Consider the following 27835-nt stretch of genomic DNA (forward strand, 5'->3'; position numbering starts at 1 on the left):
ACTCATCCCCAAACCAGGCAAAGACCCAACCAAAAAGGAGAATTACAGGCCAATCTCCTTGATGAACACAGATGCAAAGATCCTTAACAAGATTCTAGCTAACAGAATCCAGAAACACATAAAAAAAATAATACACTATGATCAGGTAGGCTTCATCCCAGAGACACAGGGATGGTTTAACATACGTAAGTCAATAAATGTAATCCAGCATATCAACAGAGCCAAGGTCAAGAATCACATGATTATCGCCACAGATGCAGAAAAGGCCTTTGATAAAATTCAACATTCATTCATGCTAAAAGCTCTGGAGAAAATAGGAATAGAAGGAACATTTCTAAAAACAATAAAAGCCATTTATGACAGACCAATAGCCAATATTATACTTAATGGGGAAAAGCTACAACCAATCCTCCTAAAAACAGGAACAAGGCAAGGATGTCCACTGTCTCCACTCCTCTTCAACATAGTCCTAGAACCCTTAGCCAGGGCAATAAGGCAAGAAAAAGACATTAAAGGGATCCGCATAGGGAAAGAAGAAGTGAAACTATCCCTTTTTGCAGACGACATGATACTATACCTCCACGATCCCAAAAACTCCATCCCCAAACTTTTAGAAATCATAAGTCACTTCGGCAAAATAGCAGGATACAAAATAAACCCACAAAAATCAGTCGCCTTCCTATACACTGATAACGCACAGGAAGAGAGGGAAATAAAGGGAGCAACCCCATTCACAATAACCTCCCAAAAAATAAAATATTTAGGAATTAACCTAACCAAAGATGTAAAAGAACTATTTAATGAGAACTATAAAAAGTTAAAGAAAGAAATTGCAGAAGACACTAGGAAATGGAAAGACCTCCCATGCTCCTGGATAGGCCGACTTAATATAGTAAAGATGGTGATACTTCCAAAATTAATATACAAATTCAATGCAATTCCTATTAAAATCCCAATGACGTACATCACTGAAATACAGAAAACAGTCCAAAAATTTATATGGAACAACAAAAGACCTAGAATAGCCAAAACAATTCTAGGGGATAAAGACAATATGGGAGGGCTATCCATGCCGAACTTCAAACTCTACTACAGAGCTATAATCACAAAGACAGCATGGTACTGGCACAAAAACAGACCCGAAGACCAATGGAACAGAATAGAAGATCCAGATATAAATCCACAGGCCTACAGCCAGCTGATATTCGACAAAGGAGCCAAAGACATACAATGGAAGAAACACAGCCTCTTCAACCGCTGGTGCTGGGAAAACTGGGCAGCCACATGCAGAAAACTAAAAGTGGACCCCAGCCTATCACCATGCACCAACATCAACTCAAAATGGATTAAAGACCTTAACATTAAACCTGAATCTCTGAAACTACTGCAGGACAGAGTAGGAGAGACACTTGAACTAATAGGCACAGGAAGGAACTTCCTGAACAGAGTCCCAGGGTCACAACAAGTTGGAGAGAGACTCGACAAATGGGACTACCTTAAAATAAAAAGCTTCTGCACAGCTAAATCTATCGCAACTAAGCTAGAAAGACAACCAACTAATTGGGAAAAAATATTTACCAGCAATATATCAGACAAGGGGTTAACATCCTGTACATACAGGGAACTCAAGAAACTAATCCCTCCCAAACCTAACAAACCAATTACTAAATGGGCAAGGGAACTAAAGAGGGACTTCTCAAATGAAGAAATAAAAATGGCAAAGAAACACATGAGGAAATGTTCATCATCCCTGGTGGTGAAGGAAATGCAAATAAAGACAACCCTGAGATACCACCTTACCCCAGTCAGAATGTCCCACATCCACAAATCAGCCAACGACAAATGCTGGAGGGGATGTGGAGAAAGAGGAACCCTATTACACTGCTGGTGGGAATGTACACTTATACAACCACTTTGGAAAGCAGTCTGGAGGGTCCTTAGAAAGCTAAAGATTGACCTCCCTTACGACCCAGTCATACCACTTCTAGGCATCTACCCTGAACAACAGGAACCAATATACAAGGACACGTGCACCTCCATGTTTATTGCAGCACTGTTCGCAATAGCTAGGATATGGAAACAACCTAGGTGCCCCACCACAGATGAATGGATCCAAAAATTGTGGTATCTATACACAATGGAATATTATGCAGCCATTAGAAATGACAAAATAATGGCATTTGCAGGGAAATGGATGGAGCTAGAAGGAATCATGTTGAGCGAGGTAAGCCAAGAACGAAGAGACAAACGGTACATGGTCTCCCTCATAAGTGGATGCTAAATCCAAAAGGTTAGTGATACGACAAAACTAACAGGACTTAAGAAACAAAGAACTCCCGCTCATCTGGTTGAACCACTACTAAATATCCTCATGCTGCTGATCACAAATATGGTATATAACATGTGAACACTGTTATATATTACAGACTGTGGTAGACAATTTGCTCCAGGGAAGTTAGAATGAACTTGTGACTTTGAAATTATGTAATCATTTAATCACAATCAAAAAAAAAAAAAAAAAAAAAAGAACCTCGGGGAAGGGAGGGAGGGAGGGGATGGTAGGGGGAAAACAATGGAGGGGGTAACAATGTTCAAGAGGAAGTGTACTCATAACCTCACTCATGTAACTGTGACCCTCTGTATAGTAGCTTTACAATAAAAAAAAAAAAAAAAAAAAAAAAAAAAGAATGCTTGCCTAGCAAATAATTACCTAAAAACAGGCTACTTCAATTGTAATATACGTATAAATATGGGAAGAGAAGATAGTAAAATGTTAGTAATTATGTAAAGAAGGAAAGATTATGGAATTTTTTCCCCCCAAATCTTACATAATGTAGTTATACTACCTTTGTTAACTTGAAGAATAATAAAGTATTAAGGAGGCAAGCAGGCCTGGGTTGGTCCTAGGTGCCTTGATGTGTGTGCTTACAATGAGTGGTCTTCCTTGACTGGGTGGGACCCCACCACAAAGTAGAACCCAGTAATGCACTTAAGCACCTGGAACATACCACAGTGTCCAAAGCTTGAGGCCTCCACTTGCTCTTTGGCTTAGACTTCACCTCTACCACAGTTGCCCTGGGATCCTAGAAAATCAAGAAAGCAAAGCCCCATTAACTGAGGGTGTTGTCACTTTCAGTGAGCCTGCCTCAGCTCCTGCTCATCATTCCAGATAACACACAGCACAGCCAAGGAGAGTGATGACATGTCACTTGCAGCTGGCCAGTATCATACACACATGCACACAAATCGGGATAATATAGAGTTAGAAATAGGAAAAAGCAGCTGGGTGCTGGTAGCTCATGCCTGTAATCCTAGCTATTCAGGAGACTGAGATCTAAGGATCACTGTTCACTTTTCAACCAGGACAGGAAAGTCCATGAGACTCTTATCTCCAATTAACCACCAGAAAACTGGACATGGTGTTATGGCTCAAAATGGTAGACCCTAGCTTTGAGCAAAAAGAACTCAGGAATAATGTCTGGGCCCTGAGTTCAAGCCCCATGACCATAAAAATAAAAGGAAAGTCGGGCACCTGAAGAGCTAAGGGACAGCGCCTAGGCCGAGTTCAAGCCCCACAACCAACCAAAAAAAAGGAAAAATTATGTAATACAATAGCAATCTTAAAATCAATGTCATAGTTTTAAGTGAACAAGGAACTTGGTTTAAGTGATTTGTTAATGAGAATACTTGCAGGTCACAATCCAGGTTACATCTTCTCAACCTACTGGAGACCAGCTATTCCTTTCAAGTTCAGAGTAAGCCTGCTCCATATTCCCTGTAGCTGTAGCACTAGGAATTGGACCCAGGGCCTCAGACTATGTCTTGAGTTATGTTCCAATTCCTTTTGTTTATTGTACTGTTTCTGAAACAGGTTCTTTCCAATTTTGCCTAGTCTTTTTTCTTTCTTTTTTGTTGTCAGTCATGGGGCTTAACTCTGGGCCTGGGTGTTGTTCCTGAGCTCTTCAGCTCAAGGATAACGCTCTATCACTTGAGCCACAGTGCCACTTTCAGTTTTCTGGTGATTTATTGGAGATAAGAGTCTCAAGGGCTTTCCTCCCCGGTCTGGCTTTGAACCGTGATCCTCAGATCTCAGCCTCCTGAGTAGCTAGGATTACAGGCATGAACCACCACCGATGCCTGGCTAGCCTAGTATTGAATTCTTGTTTCTGTTTCTTGTGTAGCTGAGATTATAGGTATGAGTCACCATGCCTGGATCACCTTTTTTAGTTAAAAAGTACCATGTGCAAAGGCTATAGGGGGTATTGAGTTAAAGATGAATGGTAAACAAATGGGGTGACTCTTGGAAGATAATGGAGCTTGCAAAAAGAATATAGTTACATTGGTATGCAATTTGGTGGCTAGTGCTTTGCCATTTACTGGTGCTCATGTGTCTCTGAACAAGTTCTTTCTAGCTTCCTTCTCTGTAGAATGGGGATAGTATTACTGCTCTTACAGGATTATTAGGATTAAGCAAAGTACCATGCAACAAGAGTATGATGGTACATGCCTGTAATCCGAGAATTTTGGAGGCTGAGTTAGGAGGACTGTAAATCTTTGGGCACCTACTCTCGCTTTGTGTTTTTACTCATAGCTGGTGTTCTACCACTTGCATCACATCTCCATTCTATCATTTTTTGCTGGTTAATTTGATAGAGTCTTGCCAATTTTTCTGCCCCGCTTGGCTTTGACTCATAATCCTCACATCTCAGCTTCCTGAGTAATTATGATTACAGACAGGAGTCACTAGTATCTGGCAAGATTGTAAATTTGAAGCCATCCTGGGCTATATGTCAAGTCTCTACCTCAAAAACAACAACAAAAACAAAACAAAACAACACCCCTAAAACATGTAATAAAAGTATTCTAGCTGAATAGTTGTTATTCCTCTTACCAAAGTAGTAACAAACATGCTAGGAACATACCATGAACTACCCACTTTGAGCTCTCTGATATTACTTAGGCACCACTGTGCGCAGCTCCCTGTTAAAGCACACAAGCTAATGGTGGATATAGGAAATAGATCACAAAGTGGACAATTTAAGGGTCAGGAGCATAAGGTGGGATTCCAGCCCTGCTGTTGACTGTCCTATGGTCTGAGCATCATGGCTTTTCACATTCCTTTATCTTCTATTTGTGCTGGTACCAGGGCTTGAACTGAAGGCCTGACAATCTTGCTTGCTTACTGCTGGTGCTCTACCACTTCAGCCATGCTCTAGCCGACTTTCTGCTACTTAATTGGAGATGAAGTCTCATTCACTTTTCTGCCTAGGCTGGCTTCAAACTACAATCCTTCAGATCTCAGATTCCTACATAGGTAGAATTATAAACGAGCCATCAGCACAGGGCTTCAGTGCTGTTATCATGAGGTTCCCAAAAAGTGATGTCCTGAGATGCAAACTTAGGATGATATAGCTCAGTGGGAAGATAGGACTGAAAAACAGCTCTGCCAAAAGAGACAGCAAGGCTTGGGAAGGGTACAGAATAGTCTTGAACCAATAAAATTGCAAAGAACTCCTTACCTCCATACATAACTGATAGAGGACAAGACAAGCTGTGTGGTTAAAGAGACGATGCCTTTTCCAGTTGAATTCTACAGTACCATCTCTGTGATCATGAGTTACTATATTGGGGAGAGAGAAACAGAAAAGCTGTCTCAGAGAAAATACTGTGTGACAGACAGAAAAAGGTGTATTATCGTGAAAAACAAAGGACTATGAAATAGAGGGGAGTTCTGGATAAACAAGGAAATTTAAGTGGATTCTGACTATTGTAATGGAATAGGGTAAAGGGGAGCAAAAACAAAACAAACAAACAACAACAAAAATATACACACATGGGGCTGGGAAGGTGGCTCAGCAGTAGAATGTTTGCTTCCCATGCATGAGGCCCTGGATTCAATTCCTCAGCACTATATAAACAGAAAAGGCCGGAAGTGGCATTGTGGCACAAGTGGTAGAAAGCTAGCCTTGAGTTGAAGAGCTGAGGGACAGTGCCTAAGCCTAGAGTTCAAGGCCCATGACCAACCCCCCCACCCCCAAAAAAATATACACACACATTTAATTAGTACAACAATCTATAGTCTACATTTTTATTCCTGGGTCTGGAGGTCCCATGTCATATACAACCGTTCTCCAATCTTACCTTTAATTCTTTTCAATTGTTATTATAAAGGTGGTATATAGAGTGGTTATAGTTTCATAAGTCAGGCTGGGAATATGATTTAGTGGTAGAGTGCTAGCCTTGAGCAAAGAAAAAAAAAAGAAGTGGTGCTGTGGCTCAAGTGGTTAGTGTTTACCTTGAGCTAAAGAGCTCAGGGACAGTACCCAGGTTCAGAATTCAAGCCCCAGAAATAAAAAAAAAAGTGAGGCTAAAAAAAAAAAAAGAAGCTCAGGGACAGTTCCCAGGCCTTGAGTTCAAGCCCCAGGGCTGGGGGGGGGGGGGGGGGGGGGGTTACATAAGTCATGTAATGAATACATTTCTTTTTAGACAGTGTTACTCCTTCTCTCCATCTCTCCCAGTTTTTCCTTCCTATCCCACCCACAAGTTAGATAGTTCATTTTCCATCATTTCCATTTGTTTACCCTTTGTTCCTCTATTTCTGTGCTTACCTTTGATTTTGTGAAAGATTTCTGGTACAAAAGTCTGAATGGCTTTGAACCTCTCCACCACGAATCCCAGTGTTGGGAACTGGCAGCTGCCATAGCTGATAAGCTGCTCTGCTAGCACCTCAGGAAAAATCTTCTGAAGCCGTAGGGTCTGGAACCTTGTGAAGGCCGCTCCTGGAAAACGAGTGAAGGGAGGAATGAGAAAGTAATAGATGATGAAATTAGTTCTAAATGTACTACACAGGTGATGAAAAGGCATATTAGTTGCTTACCAATCCTCAGATCTAGCTCTTGCCTCACATCCACAGCATCGCTCACTCTCTGATCAGGCTCAGTGAGGTTTTCACAGGCCATCCTGACAGCACGGGGTGTGATCTCAGAGAAACGGGCTCTCAACACCTGCAGACTGGGCTTCACTACAGAACATGGTGGGAGAGGAGAGGTTGAAAATAATCAAAGTATACTTTATATGTGTATGACAATGTCATAATGAGCTCTGATGGCTCATGTCTATAATCCTAGCTACTTAGGAGGCTGAGAGCTGATGATCCTGGTTCAGAGCCAACTCAGGCAGGACAGTCCATGAGACTTTTTTTTTGGTTTTTGTTGGTCATGGGGCTTGAACTCTGGCCTGGGTGCTGTCCCTCAGCTCTTCAGCTCAAGGCAAGCGCTATATACACTAGAGCCACAGCACCATTTCCAGTTTTCTGGTCACTTACTGGAGATAAAAGTTTCAGGGAGGAGTGGGGAGATGGTAAGGGGAAACAAAGGAGGAGGCAGCAATGCTTGATAAGAAATGTACTCATTACCTCGCCCATGTAATTGTAACCCCTCTGTACAGTATTTTCACAAAAAAAATAAAATAAAAAACTTCTTATAAAAACATTAAAAAAGGGCTGGGAAGGTGGCTCAGTGGTAGAGTGCTTGCCTTGCATGCATGAGGCCCTGAGTTCGATTCCTCAGCACCACATAAGCAGAAAAAAAAAGCCGTAAGTGGCACTGTGGCTCAAGTGGTAGAGTGCTAGCCTTGAGCTGAAGAGCTGAGGGACAGCGCCCAGGCCCAGAGTTCAGGCCCCAGGACCGGACCAAAAAAATAAAATAAAATAAAATAAAGTTTCAGGGACTTTCATCACAGCAGCCCTAGGAAGCAAGTCCAATGAGCCTGACATTATAGATGAGGAAGCTGAGGCTCTGGAGGGTTTAATGGTTTGTTCCAGGACACAGGGGATGTGACTTGCAGATGGATTCAGGAGGGGAGCATGTGTGGAGGACCTCTGCCATAGTCACTTGTGTAGACACAGAGAAAAAAAGCTCTATTCTTAAATTAGAAAAGCTCAGCATTAGCAACTTACCAGCCTTGCACACATGGATAATCTCAAACCCAATGTTTTCACCTTCTCTGTCACAGTCAGTCCAGATCACCAGGGCCTGGCACTGCCGTATCTCTCGTTCTAGAGTTTTCTAAAGTTAACAGGCAAAGAGCAGTGAGAACAGAATCCAGAGCAACTAGTTGACACTTCTACACTAAAGAGATCTGACAGGCTTAGTGCTGTTCTTGAAGTGCTCCAGCTTTGTGAGGGAAAAAAAACACACTGTTCTTACTAGCACAACTTTCCAGAAATTCAAGTGAGCAGCTAGAGGGAAAAAAAGCAACACTGCTCTTACTGGCACACCCTCCAGATTCTAAACAGCTAGAGAACTGCAGTTTAATACAATTTCATTAATATGAAATCTACAACTCAGCTACACACTTCTACCTCCAGTGGTTCTGATTATGGGCTAAAAAAAGTTAACTGCACTAATTATGGTCCTAAGAAAGTTTCCCAGTTATCAGCGAACTGACTCTAGGTGCTAGAAACTAACAATTTACTGTCAATCAACAAGTTAGCCTACCTAGGGATGAGGTAAGGGCTAGAATAATACTTATTTCCTGGGATTTAGTAAAAGCAACTACTATTCACAAAAAAGGCTTTTAGTCCCTTGGATACTTTAGTTCAAAAAGCCTCATTTATACAACACATGGGAATAACAAATCCAAGTTCAATGTATGAAAAACAAATCATGCAGATGGGAATTTGTGAGTGTTCCAACTTCAGTGCCGTATCTTCCTACCTTGATGTCTACAAAATTGTCTGGGCAGTACTTTTCAATTTCTGCTTCAAAGAGGACAAGTGGGTTGCAGCTCTGCCTAGAAAATAAAAGCACAAAGAGCCTCAGCTTGCAATATGATGGTGAGCCTTTATAATAATGATAATGTTCAGTTCCAGTGTGTTGATTTGTGAACCTCCCACGAAAATAGCAAAAGGAAGCCAAGTATAGTCCCTGTGCTTTGAGAGGCTGTGATGGGAGGATTGCTTCAGTTCAGGTTTTTTGTTGTTTTTTTTTTGTTTGTTTGATTTTTGTTTTTTCCCAGTCATGGTTCTTGAACTCTGGGCCTGGGCGCTGTCCCTGAGCTCTTCAGCCTAAGGTGAGCACTCTACAACTTGAGCCACAGCGCTACTTCCAGTTTTCTGGTGGTTAATTGAAAAGTCTCATAGACTTTTCCTGCCCGGGCTGGCTTTGAACCATGATCTTCAGATCACAGCTTCCTGAGTAGCTAGGATTACAGGTTTGAGGCACTGGCACCCCGTGAGTTCAGGAATTTGAGGACACACTGGGAAACACCAGAGACCCAACCCTGGCCTCTCACCAAAAACAGAAAGCTGCATACCTGAAATCCTAGCACTTAAGGATTAGGTAGACAGCAGAATTGGAAATTCAAGGTCAGCCTGGGGTATATAGCAAGACCTTGTCTAAAACAACAACAACAACCACCACCCACCCCAAATAAAAAATACATGTGTTGGAGGCATGACTCAGTGGTAGAATGCCTGCTTCGATAAGAACAAGGCCCCAAGAAGTGGAGCTGGGGCTCAAAATGGTAGATCACTATCCTTGAGCAAAAGAGCTCAGGGACAGTGGCCAGGCCCCTGAGTTCAAGCCCCATGACCAGCAAAAAAATAAACAAAAGAACAAAAAGAACAAGGCCCTAAGTTCAAACTCCAGTTGTGTCAAAATCAATCATTAACCAAGAACATTTCAACAACAGTGAAAAACAAAAACAAAAAAACCCAACCCAGAGGACTATAAGCAAATTTGTGGAGTTCTATATAATCCACTGTGCACTCTGCCAAGACTTTCTAGAATCCTTTCATACCTATCTGCAAGAACATAAATGTGCAACCTGAAAAGGTCTATTTTGAGAGAACATCTAAAAGTAGTGTTTATTCCAACGATAGTATAAAGACTTATAATCGGGGCTGGGAAGGTGGCTCAGTGGTAGAGCGCTTGCCTTGCATGCCTGAGGCCCTGGGTTCGATTCCTCAGCACCACATAAGCAAAAAGAAAAACAAGCCGGAAGTGGTGCTGTGGCTCAAGTGGTAGAGCGCTAGTCTTGAGCTGAAGAGCTGAGGGACAGCACCCAGGCCCAGAGTTCAGGCCCCACAATAGGACCCAAAAAAAAAAAAAAAACAAAAAACAAAAAAAAAACTTATAATCAATGGGGCTGGGAAGGTGTCTCAGTGGTAGAGTGCTTGCCTTGCATGCCTGAGGCCCTGGGTTCGATTCCTCAGAACCACATAAGCAAAAAGAAAAAAAAAGCCGGAAGTGGCGCTGTGGCTCAAGTGGTAGAGCGCTAGCCTTGAGCTGAAGAGCTGAGGGACAGTGCCCAGGCCCAGAGTTCAGGCCCCACGACCGGACCCCCCTCCCCCCCAAAAAAGACTTATAATCGACCAGATAACCTTGGGTCATTTTAGTATTACTAATGACATGGTAACATCAACATGCCTGTACTACCTTCAACATTTTTCTCAATTTACTATAACTAGAAGTCCTTCACCTACAAATTGTACTCACCATTTTCGAAACTGCATCTGGAAATCATGAGCCAGCAAATGTCCAGAAACCGAGGTCATTACCATGGTAACACTCTGAATAATAACAAAATACAGGTTATTTGTTTGTTTTGGTCAGTCATGGGGCCTGAACTCTGGACCTGGGAGCTGTCCCCTCAGCAATTCAACTCAAGGCTAGCACTCTACCACTTGAGCCACAGTGCCAGTTCCAGCTTTCTTTTCTGCTTATGTGATGCTGAGGAATCGAACCCAGGGCCTCATGCATGCAAGGCAAGCACTCTACCACTGAGCCACCTTTCCAGACCCCAGGGTTTTTTTTTGTTTTTGTTTTTGCCAGTCCTGGAGCTTGAATTCAGGGCCTGGGTACTGTCCCTAAGTGGCTTTTGCTCAAGGCTAACAACTCTACCATTTGAGCCACAGTGCCACTTCAAGCTTTTTCTTTTTATGTGGTACTAAGGAATTGAACCCAGGGCTTCATGCATGCTAGGCAAGCACTCTTATCACTAAGCCACATTCCCAGCCAAGTTACTTCTCTTTAAGTCCAAAACTGAGACTCTTAATTCAGTAACTGAAACTTACTAGCTAGTGCTCTACCAACTGAGTTATACCTTCAACCCCAAGTTACTTTTTGTTTAGATTTTTTTTTTTTTTTCAAACTGTATTTGTCTTTTCTTTTTGGTACTGGGGATCCAACCTAGGACACTGCACTTGCTAGGCAAGTGCTTTGCCACTGAGCTACATCCTAGCCCCCAAGTTACTTTTTTGGTGTGCCTATCCTGAGACTTGAACTCAGGACCTAGGCATTGTCCCTGAGCTCTTGTGCTCAAGGCTAGTACTCTACTACTTGGGCCAGAGCTTCACTTCCAGCTGTTTAGCAGTTAAATGGAGATGGTCTTATGAACTCTGCTGGCTTCAAACCGTGATGCTCAAATCTTAGCCTCCTCAGTAGCTAGGATTACAGGCATGAGCCACTGGTGCTGGCAAAATGGGCTTCTGTGTATGTGCCAGTCCTGGGGCTTCAACTCAGGGCTTGGGAGCAGTCTCTGAGCTTCTTTTGCTTAAGGCTAGTACTCTATCACACTTGAGTCGCAGCTCCAATTTGGGCTTTTTTGGTAGTTTAGTGGAGATAAGTCTTACAGACTTGCCTGTACAGGCTGGCTTAAAACCATGATCCCAGGGTCTTAGCCTTCTGAGTAGCTAGGGATTACAGGTGTGAGACACTGGTGTCCAGCTATAAAATACTTTTTTACAGTTTTTTTTTTTTTAATCAAATATAACTTTAAAATATATTTTACCAAACATAACTGTAAAAAAGATAAGAGATCCGGGTGCCGGTGGCTCACACCTGTAATCCTAGCTACTCAGGAGGCTGAGATCGGAGGATTGAGGTTCAGGGCCGGCCTGGGCAAGAAAGTCCGTGAGACTCTTTTTTTTTTTGGCCGGTTGTGGGGTTTGAACTCTGGGCCTGGGCACTGTCCCTGTGCTCTTCAGCTCAAGGCAAGCACTCTACCACTTGAGCCACAGAGCCACTTCTGGTTTTCTAGTGGTTTATTGGAGATAAGAGTCTCACGGATTTTCCTGCCCGGGCTGGCTTTGAACCCAGATCCTCAGATCTCAGCCTCCTGAGTAGCTAGGATTATAGGCCTGAGCCACCCGAGCCCGGCTAAGCCCATGAGACTCTTATCGCTAATGAAACATCAGACAACCAGAAATGGTGCTGTGGCTCAAGTGGTAGAGTGCTCATCCTTGAGCTGAAGAGCTCAGGGACAGCACACAGGCCCAGAGTTCAAGCCCCATAGCTGACCAAAAAAAAAAAGATACAAGAAGCCAGGGGCTGGTGGCTTACACCTGTAATCCTAGTTACTCAGGAGTCTGAGACTGAGGATCATGATTCAAAGCCAGACTGGACAGGGAAGTCCATGAGACTGTTACCTCCAATAAACCACCAGAAAACCAGTAGTCCTGTGGCTTAAGTGGTAGAGCACTTGCCTTGAACTGAAGAGCTCAGGGACAGTGCCCAGGCTGAGTTCAAGCCCCACGACCACCACCAACAACAACAAAAAAAAGATAAAAGAGAGGAACTTACTAAAGGGAATACAAAACAACACTCCAGGGGCTGGGAAGGTGGCTCAGTGGTAGAGCGCTTGCCTTGCATGCATGAGGCCCTGGGTTCGATTCCTCAGCACCACATAAGCAAAAAGAAAAAAGCCGGAAGTGGTGCTGTGGCTCATGTGGTAGAGCGCTAGCTCTGAGCTGAAGAGCTGAGGGACAGCGCCCAGACCTAGAGTTCAGGCCCCGCGACCGGACCCAAAAAAAAAAACAAAAAAAAAAAAAAAACACTCCAAAAAGGGGCTAGGAAGGTGGCTGAGTGGTAGTGTGGTTGCCTTGCCTGCATGAGGCCCTGCCTGGGTTCGATTCCTCAGCACCAGATAAGCAGAAAAAGCCAGAGGTGGCACTGTGGTTCAAGTGGTAGCGGGCTAGCCTTGAGCTGAAGAGCTGAGGGACAGCACCCAGGACTAGAGTTCAGGCCATGGGACTGAGAAAAAAAAAAAAAAAAAGTTTGTTGGGAAGAAGCAAAGTTAACACAACTCTTCAAAGCAAAAAGCTATAATAACACCATCACCATTCTAATTCTAGTACTACGATGCTTTTTGTATCATATGTTACAAAATGTCAATGATATACAATCTTTAGGTAAAAAAAATGGTTACTGAAGACACTGACATATTGTAGGTATGCTCAGGCTGATTCTTCATTACTGTAAAACAGCAATTTAGAAAGGAATTACAACAGGCAATTATTTGCTTTAGCTACAGCTTCAACCTCAAGGATTAGACACATGGATCTGAGAGTACACTTGAGTTTTATGATGAAAACATTTTAACACTCACCTGGCCACACAGATGATAATCAAATTCATAGATCTTATTGAATTTAGAAAGTCCTTCTCTCTATAAAGCAAACAAAAAACATATAATAAATCACACCAAAAATGATACCTCAAATTACCTTGCCTATGTAATTGTAACCCCTCTGTACAGAATTTTCACAATAAAAAAAAAAAAAGATACCTCAACGTGCAGATAAGGGAATATTATAAAGGCAACATCTATTTAGTGGCCTGCTAAAACAGAATTACCAAGCAAATACTTGATAGAATCCACAGAATTTTTATGTTGGAGTGAAAACTTCAGATCTATTGATGCAACAAAACAAAACAAAAACTCCAGCTCTATTGACGCCAGGCAGCCGTGGCTCATGCCTGTAATACTAGCTATGAGGGAAGCTGAGATCTGAAGACAGCCCAAATAGAAAAGTCCATGAGACTCTTATCTCTAATTACCCACAAAAAAGCTGGAAGTGGAGCTATGGCTCAAGAGATGAGCAGAAAAGCCCAGGGACAGTGCCCAGGCCTTGAGTTCAAGTCCCAGGACTGTCACATATGCATATGCACACACACACACACAGTTTTGGCCACTGTAGAAAACTGTTTGGTAGTTCCCTCAAAAGTTAAACTTAGGTATATGTCTTGACAATTTTACTGCAGAAATTGTACCTCCCCCCAATTATAAACAAGCATTCAAATAAAAATGTGTATTTGTGTGTTTAATCTTGAAAGGAATGTAATAGTAGATGTATGCCATATGGGTGGATTTCAAAAACATGCTAAGTGAAAGAAGTCTGACACAAAAGGCCATGTACTGTATGGCTCCATTCACAGGAAAGGCTGAACAGGCAAATCAACGTGGACAGAAAGCAGACTGGGGAGGGAGAGCGGTTGAGAAGGGGTGAGAGAGTGTGACTGGATGTTTATGGGGTCTCCTTTTGGAGGTTATAAAAATACCTTCTGGAACTAGACAGTGGTAATGTCTGACTAACACAATGAATTATAAACTTTAATAGTTAAATGAGGAAACTCATGCATTTTACCATACTCAACCATTCTCATACAATCTGTATCACCCCCCCCCCCTTCCTTCCACTGCTTCTCTTAGTTTTTGTTTTTTAGTTGTTATTATAAAGATGATGCACAGAGGGGTTACGTTATGTCAGGTAATGAGTACATTTCTCTCTTTTTTTTTGCCCATCCTGGGGCTTTGAACTCTGCATCTGGACAGTCCTTGAACTTGTTTTGCTCAAGTCTAGTGCTCCACCTCTCAAGCCACAGTGCCACTTCTGGCTTTTTCTGAATAGTTTGTTCAAGATAAGACTCAAGGACTTTCCTGCCTGGGCTGTCTTTGAATCATGATCCTCAGATCTCAGCCCCTGAGTAGTTGGGATTACAGGGCGTGAGCCACTGGTGCTTGGGAAGTAAATTTCTTTTTGGACAGTATCACTCCTTCCCTTGCTCTCTCTCAGTATGCTTCTCTTGTTTTAACTCATTGGCTCCTCTTTCCACCACACTAGACTCCTAATTTCTCATTGGTTTTGATCATGCCATACAGTATCAAAACAATGGGCTGTTTTTTGTTTTGTTTTGGTGTATGCTGGTCCTGGGGCTTCAACAGAGAGCTTGAACAAAGACGCTGTCTTTGAGCTTTTTTGTGCAAAGTAGCTCTACCACTTGAGCCACAGTTCCATTTCTAGCTTTTTTAGTAGTTAATTGGAGATAAGAGTCTCACAGGCTTTCCCGCCCAGGCTGGCTTCAAACTATGATCCTCATATCTTGGCCTCCTATGAGTAGGTTGGATTACAGGCATGAGCCATCTGCACCCAGCTTTGAACTGTTTGTTATACTGTTTCCGTGCCTAGCAAAACTTTCTAAATTCAGTCTAAATGTTTATTAAGAGTGTCCCAATTTTCACTGTATTAGGAGTTAGAATATAGAAATTAATGAAGTAGTCTTTGTTCTTTGAAGTTTAGAGTTCAAGGAGCAATGAAAGAAAAGGAAAAAATAACTGCACAATGCATTACCTAACTGGTAGGGTGTCATGACAGCTAAGAGTCCCTAGTCTAGTGCTGGAAGCATGTGAGGGTAAGCTTCCTTCAAGAAACATTTACAGAACAATGAAGAATGAAAGTGTGTAGTCGAATTTATTTTCAGGAAGCCCAGAGCCCAAGAAGTGGGCAAACTTTGGGATAGGATGTTCAGTACTGGAGAGAGGTTAAATTCTCAGCTAACACATACCCAATCTTGGCTCCACCAACCCCCTCCCCCCAATGCCTGCCCCATCCCAGAGGTCTAGGGTCCCTGGGGATTTTTTATAAAGAATAGGCACCTCTGCTCCATTCTGTTTGAAATGTCCCTCTGGGCTGGGGGCAGGGCTCAAGTATTTCAGTGCTGTTCAGCAAGCAAAGATGAGTACAAATCCCAATTACATGTGTGTGGGGGGGGGGCATTTTATTATCTATTTACTGGAGAGATTTTTTTTCTGTAAGTTTTCCCTACGCAGGTGCTGGTGATGGATTCCAGGGGCCTTCCTGGTACATGCTAGCCTAAAGCTCTACCTCCTGAGTTACACTCCCAAGTACCTAACCCTTCCTTTTTAAAATACTGTTTCTCAGATTGGGTCCGACTAATCTTGCCTGGCTTGCCTCAAGGTTGGGATCCTCCTGCCTCTTGTCTCCCAAGCATCCATAGCTCAACTGCACTATCCAACTCAACTTTTTTGTTTGTTTGTGTTTGAGACTGGGGATATAAACTCAAGGCCTCACCTTGGTAGGCTGGCACTCTTCCCATACTTGTCTTTCATCCCCAAATCTGACAGTGCTACCAAGAAAAGTAAGGGGCTGTGTCTGTCAGAGGATGGAGAACGGTCGGGGACGGATGAATGGAGAGAGCAAAGCTTGAATTCCAAGTTAAAGGAGTTTGGTTAGGGGTTTCCAACCAAACGGAACTTCAGGTCACGAGGCAAGAATATTAAAACAAACTAAACAAACTCCTCCAGAATCGCTCCAGACCCACAGAACAACAGCCAGTGTTCTTCGGCGCTTCGGAGTATTGAACAAGTTTGGGAACATGGCTGCGGGCAAAAATGATCAGAAGTTTCCAGAAAACTGCGGGAGATGCTCAAACTGTATTTGAAAATGCCGAGCGATTCGAGAAAGGCAGTCGAGAGGCCTTTCGCCGACCCCGACGGGAGGCGGGTAAGGCCTCCGTGCAGTCCCGCTCCACGGCCCTTAGGGAGCCCAGGTGCTCCGGAATACTTCTTACCCGCCTCATACGACCGTTGGACAGCAGGTCGGCAATGCCCTTGGCCGCGTCGTTCTTCTCAGCCACACAGAGGACTTTCCGAACGCCTCGGAGAGCCACTTCCATGGCGGCGCGGGACAAGACACGGCTTCCAGACCGCTGCAGCCAGGGGAGCGCGAAGCGGGAGACCGGGAAAATCATGCCGAGGCCCGGAGAGGGCAGCCGCTGCTCCCTGGGCGCCCGCGCATGTTGGGAAAGCCAAAACTAGGCCCTTCTGGCAGACACCGTAAGGGAAGTTGAGCCTTCCGGCGGTGCCCGCACTTTTTGGTCACTTGCCCGTCAGGACACCAGCCTCACCCGCGCTACTCCAGCCGCCGCGGCCACTACGCCACCTCCACCCGCAACTCAACTTACTACTTCCGCCCGCCTTCTCGGACCACTTCCGTAAGGCGAGCTTGCCCCCCCACTCCCCGCAACAACCGTGAACTACAACTCCCAGACTGCCTTGCACTCCCGGAATTCTCACCCAAGCTCGTTTTTTTCCCTTTCCCGCCCCACCACTCCTTTCCTTCATAGCGGTTGGTTAATCAAACTTATTCTTGGCACCTCTGTACTGGGTTGTCCAAGGGGCTCTCTTAAAAGCAATCTTTTTTCTCTTGCTCAGAAGTCTTTTGCTTCCGGGTCACGCGATGCTGACGACCAGGCGTCATGTGATACCAAGATGGCGGCGCCGCGGTAGGTAGCTCCTAGTTGTGGCGTTCAAGGATCCGCGACGGTTTTTCGCCTTCTGGCCGTGGGGGCGGCAACGCTTGGTTGACCCCTGCGGCGGTCCGTAGCTGGTGTTAGACAGCCGATCCGAGCCCAGGCTGTTGCGGTCGCAGTGCGTTCAGGGTAGGGTTGGTGACCTCGCTGCAGTTGCTTTCCACTGGTCGTGCCCGGCGGAAGAAGAGCAGAGCGGCCAGTCTTTTCGGTCATCTTTGGAGTTGCTGAGAGCTCCGGAGGAGTTACACCTCTGAGGGGCTGCGGAAGTTCGAGTCCTCAGGTGTGTGAGAGGCTGCCTCGGATCGCTGGGGGAGCAGAGGCCGCGAGGTTTTCGCTTCCTCCTGCAGAGCCCTGGCTGCGCCGCGTCGATCAGCCCTGCGTTCTTTCCCACTTCCTCTCAATGTTCTCTCCATACATCAGGAAATATGATCAGCGCCCCTGACGTGGTAGCCTTCACCAAAGAAGAGGAGTACGAAGAAGAGGCCTACAATGCACCAGCCCTGCCAGAGGAATACTCCGTGCCGCTCTTCCCCTTTGCCAGCCAGGGAGCCAACCCGTGGTCTAAACTGTCCGGGGCCAAGTTCTCGCGGGACTTCATCCTTATTTCTGAGTTCTCTGAGCAGGTGGGACCCCAACCCTTGCTGACCATCCCCAATGACACCAAAGTTTTTGGCACTTTTGATCTCAATTACTTCTCCCTGCGGATCATGTCTGTGGATTACCAGGCTTCCTTTGTGGGCCATCCCCCTGGTTCTGCTTATCCCAAGCTGAACTTCGTGGAGGACTCCAAGGTGGTGCTGGGAGACTCCAAGGAAGGGGCCTTTGCATATGTGCACCACCTTACTCTCTACGACCTGGAGGCCCGTGGCTTTGTGAGGCCTTTTTGCATGGCTTATATTTCAGCAGACCAGCATAAAATCATGCAGCAATTCCAGGAGCTGTCAGCTGAATTTTCAAAAGCATCCGAGTGCTTGAAAACAGGCAACAGGAAGGCATTTGCTGGGGAGCTTGAAAAAAAACTCAAAGACTTGGATTACACCAGGACAGTGTTGCACACAGAAACAGAGATCCAGAAGAAAGCTAATGACAAAGGCTTTTATTCATCCCAGGCAATTGAGAAAGCCAATGAACTGGCCAGTGTGGAGAAATCCATCATTGAACATCAAGATCTGCTGAAGCAGATCCGCTCATACCCTCATCGGAAGGTGAAGGGGTCAGATAAGTTTCTGGATGAGATGGAGCATATCCAGGATCAGGCCAACCAAACATCCACTACCTCTAATCCCGATGAATCTGCTGACTCAGATCTCTATACCTGCAGACCAGCTTATACTCCAAAACTCATCAAAGCAAAGTCCACCAAGTGTTTTGACAAGAAGTTAAAGACCTTGGAGGAGCTCTGTGATACTGAGTATTTCACTCAGACTCTGGCCCAGCTTAGCTACATCGAGCACATATTTAGAGGGGACTTGTGCTACCTCTTGACCAGTCAGATTGACAGAGCCCTTCTAAAACAACAGCATGTAACAAACTTTCTCTTTGAAGACTTGGTAGAAGTTGATGATAGGATAGTGGAGAAACAAGAGACTATACCCCCTCAGCCCAGTCAGGACAGGCTGCCTACCAGGACTCTGGAAGAATGCCCAATTCCTAAAGTGTTAATTAGTGTTGGTTCTTACAAGTCCAGTGTGGAGTCTGTGTTAATCAAGATGGAGCAAGAACATGGAGATGAGTACAAGGAAGTAGAGGTGACAGAATCAAGCAGTTTTGACCCCCAGGAAAACCTGGATTACCTGGATATGGATATGAAAGGTAGTATCAGCAGTGGGGAAAGCATTGAGGTTCTGGGCACAGAGAAGTCCAACTCTGTGCTGTCTAAATCTGACAGCCAGGCCAGCCTCACAGTGCCGTTGAGCCCCCAAGTGCTCCGGAGCAAAGCTGTCAGCCACAGGACCATCAGTGAGGACAGTATTGAAGTCCTGAGTACCTGCCCTTCTGAGGCCCTCATCCCGGAAGACTTTAAGGCCAGCTACCCAAGTGCCATTAATGAGGAAGAATCCTATGCAGACAGTGAAGGGGCAATCCACTTCCAAGCAAGCATCCGCCCCTCAGAGTTATGTGAGATCCAGGAGGACAGCTTGGAAAACACTCCTTCTCAAATAGATTCTTCCTGCTGTATTGGGAAGGAGATCGAAGGCCAGCTGGTGTCATTCCCCACTCCAGTCCACACTCTCTCTGATGAGGATGGTGTGGTGAGCATCCCCCCACAGCGCTTCAGGCAGAAGGACCAGGGGTTCCATGTAGACTTTGCAGCAGAAAACATCAATCCTCACCAAGACAACAGTTGTGAAGTGTTCCCTGCTTCTGAGTTGGACCCAAGCTGCCTTCTGGCTAGTCGTGATGTCAGTAAGACAAGCCTGGACAACTACTCAGATACCACTAGCTACGTGAGCAGTGTAGCATCAACCAGCTCAGACAAGATGCCCTTTGCTCATCCTACCAGCCTATCCTCAGAGAGACACAGAAAGAGGGCTGGCCAGAATGCCTTAAAATTCATCCGCCAGTATCCCTTTGCCCACCCGGCCATCTACTCCCTGCTCAGTGGAAGGACACTTGTGGTCCTGGGAGAAGATGAGACCATAGTCAGGAAGCTTGTGACAGCACTGTCCATCTTTGTTCCCAACTATGGCCGCTGTGCTAAGCCTGTGAAGCACTGGGTCTCCTCCCCTTTGCACATTACGGATTTTCAGAAGTGGAAGCTTATTGGCCTACAGAGGTAATTGGTTTCAGAAGGTGGGGAAGGGCCCCCAGCCAGTTAGAGGTGAGGCAGGATGGTGCCATGTACCCAGAAAAGAGGCTTGGTTTCTAGACAGGGTTCAATATCAACTCACTGTGTTACTTAGGGCAAATCACTCTCCTTTCCTTGCCTGCCAAGGAAAGGTCACAACAGTTGCCAACTTTGGGGTTTCTATGCTCAGCTGAGAGAATTCTTAGGGTGACTTTTAAATATGGGTTCTGTTGGGTGCTGGTAGATCACACCTGTAATCCTTGCTACTCAAAAGGCTGAGATCTGAGGATTGTGGTTCGAAGCCAGCTGAAGCAGGAAAGGCCACGAGATGCTTATCTCTAATTAGCCACCAGAAAGTTCTGGAAGTAGAGCTGTGGCTCAAAGTGGTAGAGGTCTATCCTTGAGCAGATAAGCTCAGGGACAGTGCCCAAGCCCTGAGTTCAAGCCCCACAACTGACAGAAAAAAAAAAATTCATGCGTTATTAGACTCTATTCCTAAAGATTATGATTCAGTTGGTCTGGAGTAAGACATGGATTTTATCTGGTTTATTGTCATTTTGGGGAATGACTAGACTTAGGATCTTTTTTTTCTTTTCAGTACTGGGGCTTGAATTCAGAACCTGGGCACTGTCCTTTAGCTTTTTTTGATTAAGGCAAGAGTCTCACAGGTTTTCCTGCATACGCTAGCTTTGAGCTATGATATTTATTTATTTGAGTCCTGAAGTTTGAATGCTGGACCCGGATGCTGTCCTTAAGCTCTTCAACACAAGGCGAGTGCTCTACCACTTGAGCCAAGCGCCCCTTTGAGCTATGATCTTTAGATCTCAGTCTCTTGAGTAGCTAGGATTACAGGTGTGAGCCGCCTGTGCCCGGCTCACATTCTGACTTTCAAATTCATACCAAAGTATGATGAAGATATCACGGTGAAAGAGACAAGAGAGTTCCAGTAGCTTCAACTCTGATGCTCTGTTAGCTCTAGAAGTCAGTTTTAGAGAGTGGGTACAAGTAGAGTCAGTGTTCTCTCTGCTCCCCACTTCTGCCTTAATAAGCTTTATCTTTCCAAATACTGTTTCACAGGTCTAGTGTGGGCCTCTCCTAACATGTTGCCCTGTGTTCAGGTCCCTTAGTTTTGACCCTTAGTTTCCTCCTCTGCACCTGTTTTGCTCATTTGTAAAACATGTTCTGTAGTAGCTTGTCCATGAGTTACTTCTCACTGAGGCAGAAAAGGTATGGGGAATTGCTTCCATACTGCAGCTTAGCAGCCATTTGTTCTGACCTGATCTTTTGTGGGTCCCTATATCACTAAGGTCACCATCTCCCATGTCTTCTTGTCTTTTGTGGAATTCAGGGGGCTCACTCTGAGCATCCCTTTATTAGACTTTACGTGGGTGGTGGTGATGGAAGGATCTCAGCAAGTGACATGAGTTTATATCATGACTTGAGTCACTTGTGAAAAATCTACTTCAAGCTATGCTGGTGAGTGCTAGGTCCAGTTATAGAGATATGTGATCAAGGCTTCTGCTCTGGAAGAGTTCATAGTTCAGGAGAGGATGCAGACAGGTGGCTAGAACATTCCATGCAGGGAACTAGGAGTTCTAACAAAGACCCAGGGAACAACATAGGGACCTGGAGAAGGGCTTAAGTCTTTGGCTGAGTGGTGAGGAGACAAGGTTGCCCATGGTAGAGGAAGCCTAAGTAAAGGAGAAGGCCTGGAAGTTACCATCAGATCAAATGTTTCTTAAGCCCCACAGGGAAACAATCCAGTCCTTGCTTCTTACCTGAAAGAAAGGACTTTCCTGGGCTGGTTTTTGCTGCTGTACTTGTGGAACAAGGGGTTGGTATTCCTCACACAGTCTGTTTTCTACCTCCCCCCACCTCTTCCAGCCTTTAATGTTAGACTTTGTAAAAGCTTGAGAATCTGAAAGGCAGTAGGGACAGCTCATCAACCTGTCAACATGGAATGACTTATCAGGGACCAAGCTGGCCCCATCCAAAGGCCTCCATGAATTTCCCTCTGTAGTAGGTGCCAGATGGCGAAACAGGTTCTGGGCCTTGCTTGTTGAGGGTTTCTAAGTGCGTGGCTAGGCTGAGTTGGTAGACTGACAGTGACTAGTGAATGATATCATGTCCTATGGTGCTTCTGGACAGTGTTTGCCCCTTAGAGGAGAAGAAGGGACCCAGGGAAAAGTCTTGAGTTCTAGGGCTGTCCTGTCCTGGCTCATTCAATGGGTCTGTGGATGTTACTTCTCCTTTCTAAGAAAATAGGAGTTAGATCACTGATCATTTGCCAAATATTTATAAGAGCAGCTAAGTGCCAGCTGTTGCCCAGTGCCAGAATTACAAAGCCAGTCAGCTGTAGTGACTCTGGCAATCTCTGGCACTATGCTGCCAGCTTGACCTCTCTTAAAGAGTGTTTCCTACACTGCAGACAGAGCTACCATACCTGTCTCATGGTATCAAGTGTCACAGGCCACATGATGGCAAATAGCATATGACAACCTGTTAGACCTGGAGGTAGCCAGGCAGGGCATTAGACCTGGCCCTAGCCAACCAGACTTCAGGGGATGGCTCTCACAAGTGACAGCTGAGACCACTTTCCAGACTCTTGAGTGAGAAAAGGTGAATAGCTTCTTTCATTACACTGTCTTCAAACTTTGAGACAATACAAATATTGGCCACAGTGAGCCCAATGTCCTGCAACAGTTGCCAGCCTGCAGGGGTGGGGAGGCCTATGCGATAAACTAATGTTGGGACTACCATCATTTGTATTTATTTTTGATGGTTGTGGGGCTTGAACTCAGGGTCTGGGGACCTGTTCCTGAGCTCTTTTGCTCAAGGCTAGCACTCTACCATTCTGAGCCACAGCTCCACTTCTGATTTACTAGTGGTTAATTGGAGATAAGAGTTTCATGGGGCTGTGCACCCATGGCTCATGCCTGTAATCCTAGCTAGTCAGGAGGCTGAGAGTCATGGTTCAAAGCCAGCCCAGACTATTATCTCCAATTAACCACCAGAAAACTGGAAGTGGCGCTCTGGTTCAAGTGGTAGAGCACTAGCCTTGAGCTGAAGAGCTCAGGGACAGTACCCAGACCCAGAGTTCAAGCCTCACAACTACCAACAACAAAAAAAGTCTCAGAGGGCTGGGAAGGTGGCTCAGTGGTAGAGCGCTTGCCTTGCATGCCTGAGGCCCTGGGTTCGATTCCTCAGTACCACATAAGCAAAAAGAAAAAAGCTGCAAGTGGCGCTGTGGCTCAAGTGGTAGAGTGCTAGCCTTGAGCTGAAAAGCTGAGGGAAAAGCGCCCAGGCTCAGAGTTCAGGCCCCACGACCGGACCCAAAAAAAAAAAATCTCAGACTTTCGTGATCTTCAGATCTCAGCCTCCTGGGGGCTGGGAAGGTGGCTCAGTGGTGGAGCACTTGCCTTGCATGCCTGAGGCCCTGGGTTTTTGCTTATGTGGGGTTTTGTACATAAGCAAAAAGAAAAAAGCCGGAAGTGGCGCTGTGGCTCAAGTGGTAGAGTGCTAGCCTTGAGCTGAAGAGCTGAGGGACAGTGCCCAGGCCCAGAGTTCAGGCCCCACAACCGGACACCCCCACCCCCCCCCAAAAAAAAAAAAGATCTCAGCCTCCTGAATAGCTAGGATTATAGGCATGAGCCACAACACCTGGCCTCTCATCATTTTAACAACATCAGGGAGAAGTGTCTGGTGTAGTAAGATGATTAAAAAACAACAAAGATGTGCGCTGGTGGCTCACGCCTGTAATCCTAGCTACTCAGGAGGCTGAGATCTGAGGATCACAGTTCAAAGATAGCCCGGGCAGAAAAGTCTGTGAGACTCTTATCTCCAATAAACCACTAGAAAACCGGAAGTGGAGCTGTGGCTCAAGTGATCCTTGAGCTGAAGAGCACAGGAATAGCGCCCAAACCCAGAATTTCAAGCCCCACGACCAGCCAAAAAATAAACAAAAAAAACCAAAAAACCAGGAAGGTAAAATATTGTGAGATGAGCTTGGTCCCAGTGACAGTCTTCACACAAAATTCAAGTCTAGCTCAAGTCAGAGGTAGGTCATCTGTAAAATCTGTCAGCCATTTGCCAGACAGATCCATAAGGCAATCTCTGTTTCTCTGAGAAAATTATAAGAAGGATTGTTTCTTTGCAGTGCTGCAGATGGATCTAGGGTCTCTTACATTCTAAAGTGTTCTGTCTCTGAGCTACACCCCCAGCACTTACAGGGTTTCAAGTAACAATCTGAGAAGGCTGAGCAGGTAGCCTCTTTCCTCTCCCTGGAACATATGCTGCTTTCCTTCCTGGAATGTGCTAGGCAGAAAAGACACAAATGAAATCAGATTAAGTCCTGAGTCTCTACAATGGAAAAATGAAGTAAAACAGGCATCAGGTTAAGTCCTGAGTCTCTACAATGGAAAAATGAAGTAAAACAGGCATCAGGTTAAGTCCTGAGTCTCTTGAATAGAAAAATGAAGTAAAACAACCAACAGTCAACACACTGGTTGGTACTGGGCTCCCAAGCAGTAAAAATGATAATAGCACCTATTGAGGGCTAGGTACTATCCTAAAGATGACTCATTTTGTCACTGCAATGACTCCCAAGGGAATGTAACGGTAGAACTATTGTTGCCAATTTATACATAAAGCTCAGAGGGTAAAGAGTTTGACCAAGATCTCAGCACAGAACTAGAAGAGCAGAAAAGAATGAATCAATAAAGGCTGAATGAGTTGACGAGATTCAAAAAAATCTAGGAGAAAAGGCATCCAAGGGAGAACAAATAAGTGAGTTGTCTTGGAGCCCCACAAAAGCTTGGCCTGCTTCTTCATGGAGAATTCATTCAGGGAAGTAATAGATGAGACTTCAGAGGCCAGCAGTAGTCAGATTGCACAGGTCCCTTGTAGGCCATGTTAAGGTGTTTGAATGTTGTAAGGGGTCCCTTTGAAGATTCTGATCATCAGATTGGCCTTCCAGGAACAAATGCATGTGGGTGGAAGCTGGCCTGGGCACAGTGAGCTTTGTGCCCCAAGAATCTGCCTCCATCTTCTTATCCCAGCCCTTCCTCTGACCATGGCCTATTTGTTTCAGAGTGGCCTCCCCTGCCAGTGCTGGTACTCTCCATGCCCTGAGCCGCTACAGCCGCTACACGAGTATCCTGGACCTGGACAACAAAACCCTGCGCTGCCCCTTGTACAGGGGCACGCTGGTTCCCCGCCTGGCCGACCACCGCACTCAGATCAAGCGGGGCAGCACCTACTACCTGCATGTCCAGAGCATGCTCACCCAGCTCTGTTCTAAGGCCTTCCTTTATACCTTCTGCCACCACCTGCACCTGCCTGCCCATGAGAAGGAGACACAGGAAGTGGTGGCCAGCCGCCAGGCCAGCTTTCTGAAACTGAACTTGGGACTGGTGAACGAGGATGTCAGGGTAGTCCAGTACTTGGCTGAGCTGTTGAAACTGCACTACATGCAGGAGTCTCCTGGTACTGGCCACCCCCTCCTCAGGTTTGACTATGTCCCCAGCTTTTTGTATAAAATCTGAGGTCAGTCCCAGCCACTGTGACTAAGACCTGTGACTCAGGGTATGGGGAGAGGAGAGATGGCATGACTATAAATGGTTGCCTGAACTATACTATTGAACCTCCTGGTTTCACCAGCAGAAATAAGTGGCAGCCATGGTTCCTGAGCAGAGGTAGAGCCTCGTTCTATGGAGGTGGTCTGCAAAGACAGTAACGGAAGCCCTTGACTCTCTGGTGAAGAGTGGCCCCTGGATAGAGGTGTCTTTGGCATTCTGAGGACTGGGCAGGAAGAGAAACCTCCCTCAACTTTCAGGGCTGGAAAAAGTTAGAGTTAGAATGGCTAGGAGGAGACCTTGGCCACATTCAGCATCACTAGATTCAAGTACCAGGGAAACAGTCAGTTAGCTGGGGTGGAAACAGTCAGTTAGCTGGGATGTGATAGAATACAGGACAGACCAGCCACTGCCTCATTTTGACCCCACTGTAGACCTTTACTTGGCTTCCTGGAGCCCACTGTCTCAGGGGGAGATCCTGAACAAGAAGATGAAGGGAGAGAGCTCTGGGTGGCTGGAGAATGGGAGATATACATTTTGGGCTCCAGGTCTGCAGAGCACACGCGTGGCCTTTTGTCCTGCCCTCACATCCATCTGGGAAGAAAGTGTATATGAGTAGCTCTTGGAGGCTCCTCCTGGTTGTCATTAGGCCTGATATGAAGCAGGGCCCAGAAGACCACAGCCAGTGTGAGGACCTCTGAGAGCTGCAGACAGAACAGACCACAAGGCCATCACCACTGTGTAAGACTCAATGCACCAGCAGCTCTCCTGGGACCACCCATTGGCTCTTCCTACCCAGACTGTGTGAGTACTGACATCCCTGGGAAGCAGAGGTTGTACTCTATAGTTGCCACCCAATGGCAAACTGCAACCACTTTACTACCTCTCATGAGGTCTGTGGGCTCCGCAAAGGCCCAGGTCTGTTCAGCTAGCTGAGGTGGGTGGTCACTCTGGCTGGACCAGCTCCTGTGTGGCTCTCCTTGTGGACCTCCTCTGGAATGTTTCGCACACCTGTCTCCACAGCTCACAATGTCCCACTCCCGGCAGTCAGGACTGCTCCTTATACAGCTTCCTAACCCTGCTGCCACTCATGCGATAGAAGGCTTCTCACAACCTTGAAAACGTCAGACCTTCTATAAAGCTGTTCTTTTTTCCCTAAGTAAGGGAAACTGAGGATTACTGCTGCTCTTTTGATTTGTTCCATCAAATTGTGGTACGCTGGACCCAAGTCAGCCCTGTACACACACTGCATTTGTTGGGCACTGTGATCCCGCACTTTTAATACTGGTGCCAAGGTCTACTCACCCCGTCATCTGTGTATGTCCCCGAGTTCTGTCATAGGGAGCCATTTTTGCTTCTTTACCTGCCTGGGTCTTTGGCACAGGGATGTGGCCTGTTGGTTCTCATCATTGATTTCAGGTCTCATCCCTGTTCCGTGGGCAGGTGTGTTGAGGCTGTGATGGAGAGCTGGTGGGAGATGTCACTGTCCCTGTATCAGTTTTCTGTCCCTACAGTTGTTACACGTGTTGATACCTTTGGCAGTTTCTGGTATCTGCTATCTTCTCATGGGCTCCCTTGTCTGCTGCTACGAAACTCCTAGTGTTTTTAGATGTCGCTTTGCTTTCTAGTTGGGTGACTAAGTGCCATCTCCTCAGACCTTTGAACATGAGACATTTATCGTGAAGGGAAGGAAAGTCTGGAGTCCAAGTCAGTTTCTTGTGTCACACCAGCATGGAAACTCAACACTGTGCTCACCTGATAAAAGGCAGACATGGGCTTTGGGTAGATGCCAAACTGCAGCCACACTTGGCCTTCTAGAAGCTAAAGCCATGTACTAGTGTTAAGTGGAAGGCCACCTGCTGGTATTTGCTCCATGCTCCACCTCCAAAGGTGGCTCTGAGGACAAAGCAAGAGACTAGGGCTGGGAAGGTGGCTCCATGGTAGAGTGCTTGCCTTGTATGCCTGAGGCCTTGGGTTCAATTCCTCAGCACCACATAAGCAAAAAGAAGCCAGAAGTGGCCCTGTAGCTCAAGTGGTAGAGCGCTAGCCTTGAGCTGAAGAGCTGAGGGACAATGCCCAGG

The 27835-nt window shown here is 45.7% G+C and overlaps 2 protein-coding genes and 1 long non-coding RNA gene across 3 annotated transcripts in view; 2 read left to right on the top strand and 1 right to left on the bottom strand.

Annotated features, from left to right (window-relative positions):
- The window catches only part of Top3a (DNA topoisomerase III alpha), a 39849-nt gene extending 22819 nt beyond the window's left edge, over positions 1-17030 (bottom strand). The window contains exons 1-9 of the mRNA XM_042673710.1: positions 16653-17030; positions 13390-13449; positions 10500-10573; positions 8718-8793; positions 7958-8066; positions 6878-7021; positions 6609-6779; positions 5520-5620; positions 3009-3083 (exon numbers count right to left, since the gene is read on the bottom strand). Of these exons, the coding sequence (XP_042529644.1) occupies positions 3009-3083; positions 5520-5620; positions 6609-6779; positions 6878-7021; positions 7958-8066; positions 8718-8793; positions 10500-10573; positions 13390-13449; positions 16653-16832 (990 nt within the window). The 5' untranslated portion in view covers positions 16833-17030. The remainder of the gene's footprint in view (positions 1-3008; positions 3084-5519; positions 5621-6608; positions 6780-6877; positions 7022-7957; positions 8067-8717; positions 8794-10499; positions 10574-13389; positions 13450-16652) is intronic.
- LOC122103228 lies at positions 12403-27682 on the top strand. The gene is made up of 3 exons (XR_006146726.1): positions 12403-12413; positions 13744-13749; positions 26126-27682. It is a non-coding gene; the product is annotated as an uncharacterized LOC122103228 (long non-coding RNA).
- Positions 17336-26132, top strand: Smcr8 (SMCR8-C9orf72 complex subunit). The gene is made up of 2 exons (XM_042673711.1): positions 17336-20169; positions 25271-26132. The coding sequence occupies exons 1-2, from the start codon at positions 17819-17821 to the stop codon at positions 25722-25724; spliced, it is 2805 nt and encodes a 934-aa protein (XP_042529645.1). The 5' UTR covers positions 17336-17818; the 3' UTR covers positions 25725-26132.
- Positions 27683-27835: the final 153 nt, after the last annotated feature.

The sequence above is a fragment of the Dipodomys spectabilis genome, unplaced genomic scaffold (assembly GCF_019054845.1).
Source record: "Dipodomys spectabilis isolate Male_0828 unplaced genomic scaffold, ASM1905484v1 ptg000018l, whole genome shotgun sequence".
NCBI classification, from domain to species: domain Eukaryota; kingdom Metazoa; phylum Chordata; class Mammalia; order Rodentia; family Heteromyidae; genus Dipodomys; species Dipodomys spectabilis.

Coding starts and splice junctions, on each gene's coding strand:
- Smcr8 (XM_042673711.1), top strand. CDS start 17,819: ATGATCAGCGCCCCTGACGTGGTAGCCTTCACCAAAGAAGAGGAGTAC. Junction 20,170..25,270: donor AAGCTTATTGGCCTACAGAG/GTAATTGGTTTC, acceptor TATTTGTTTCAG/AGTGGCCTCCCCTGCCAGTG.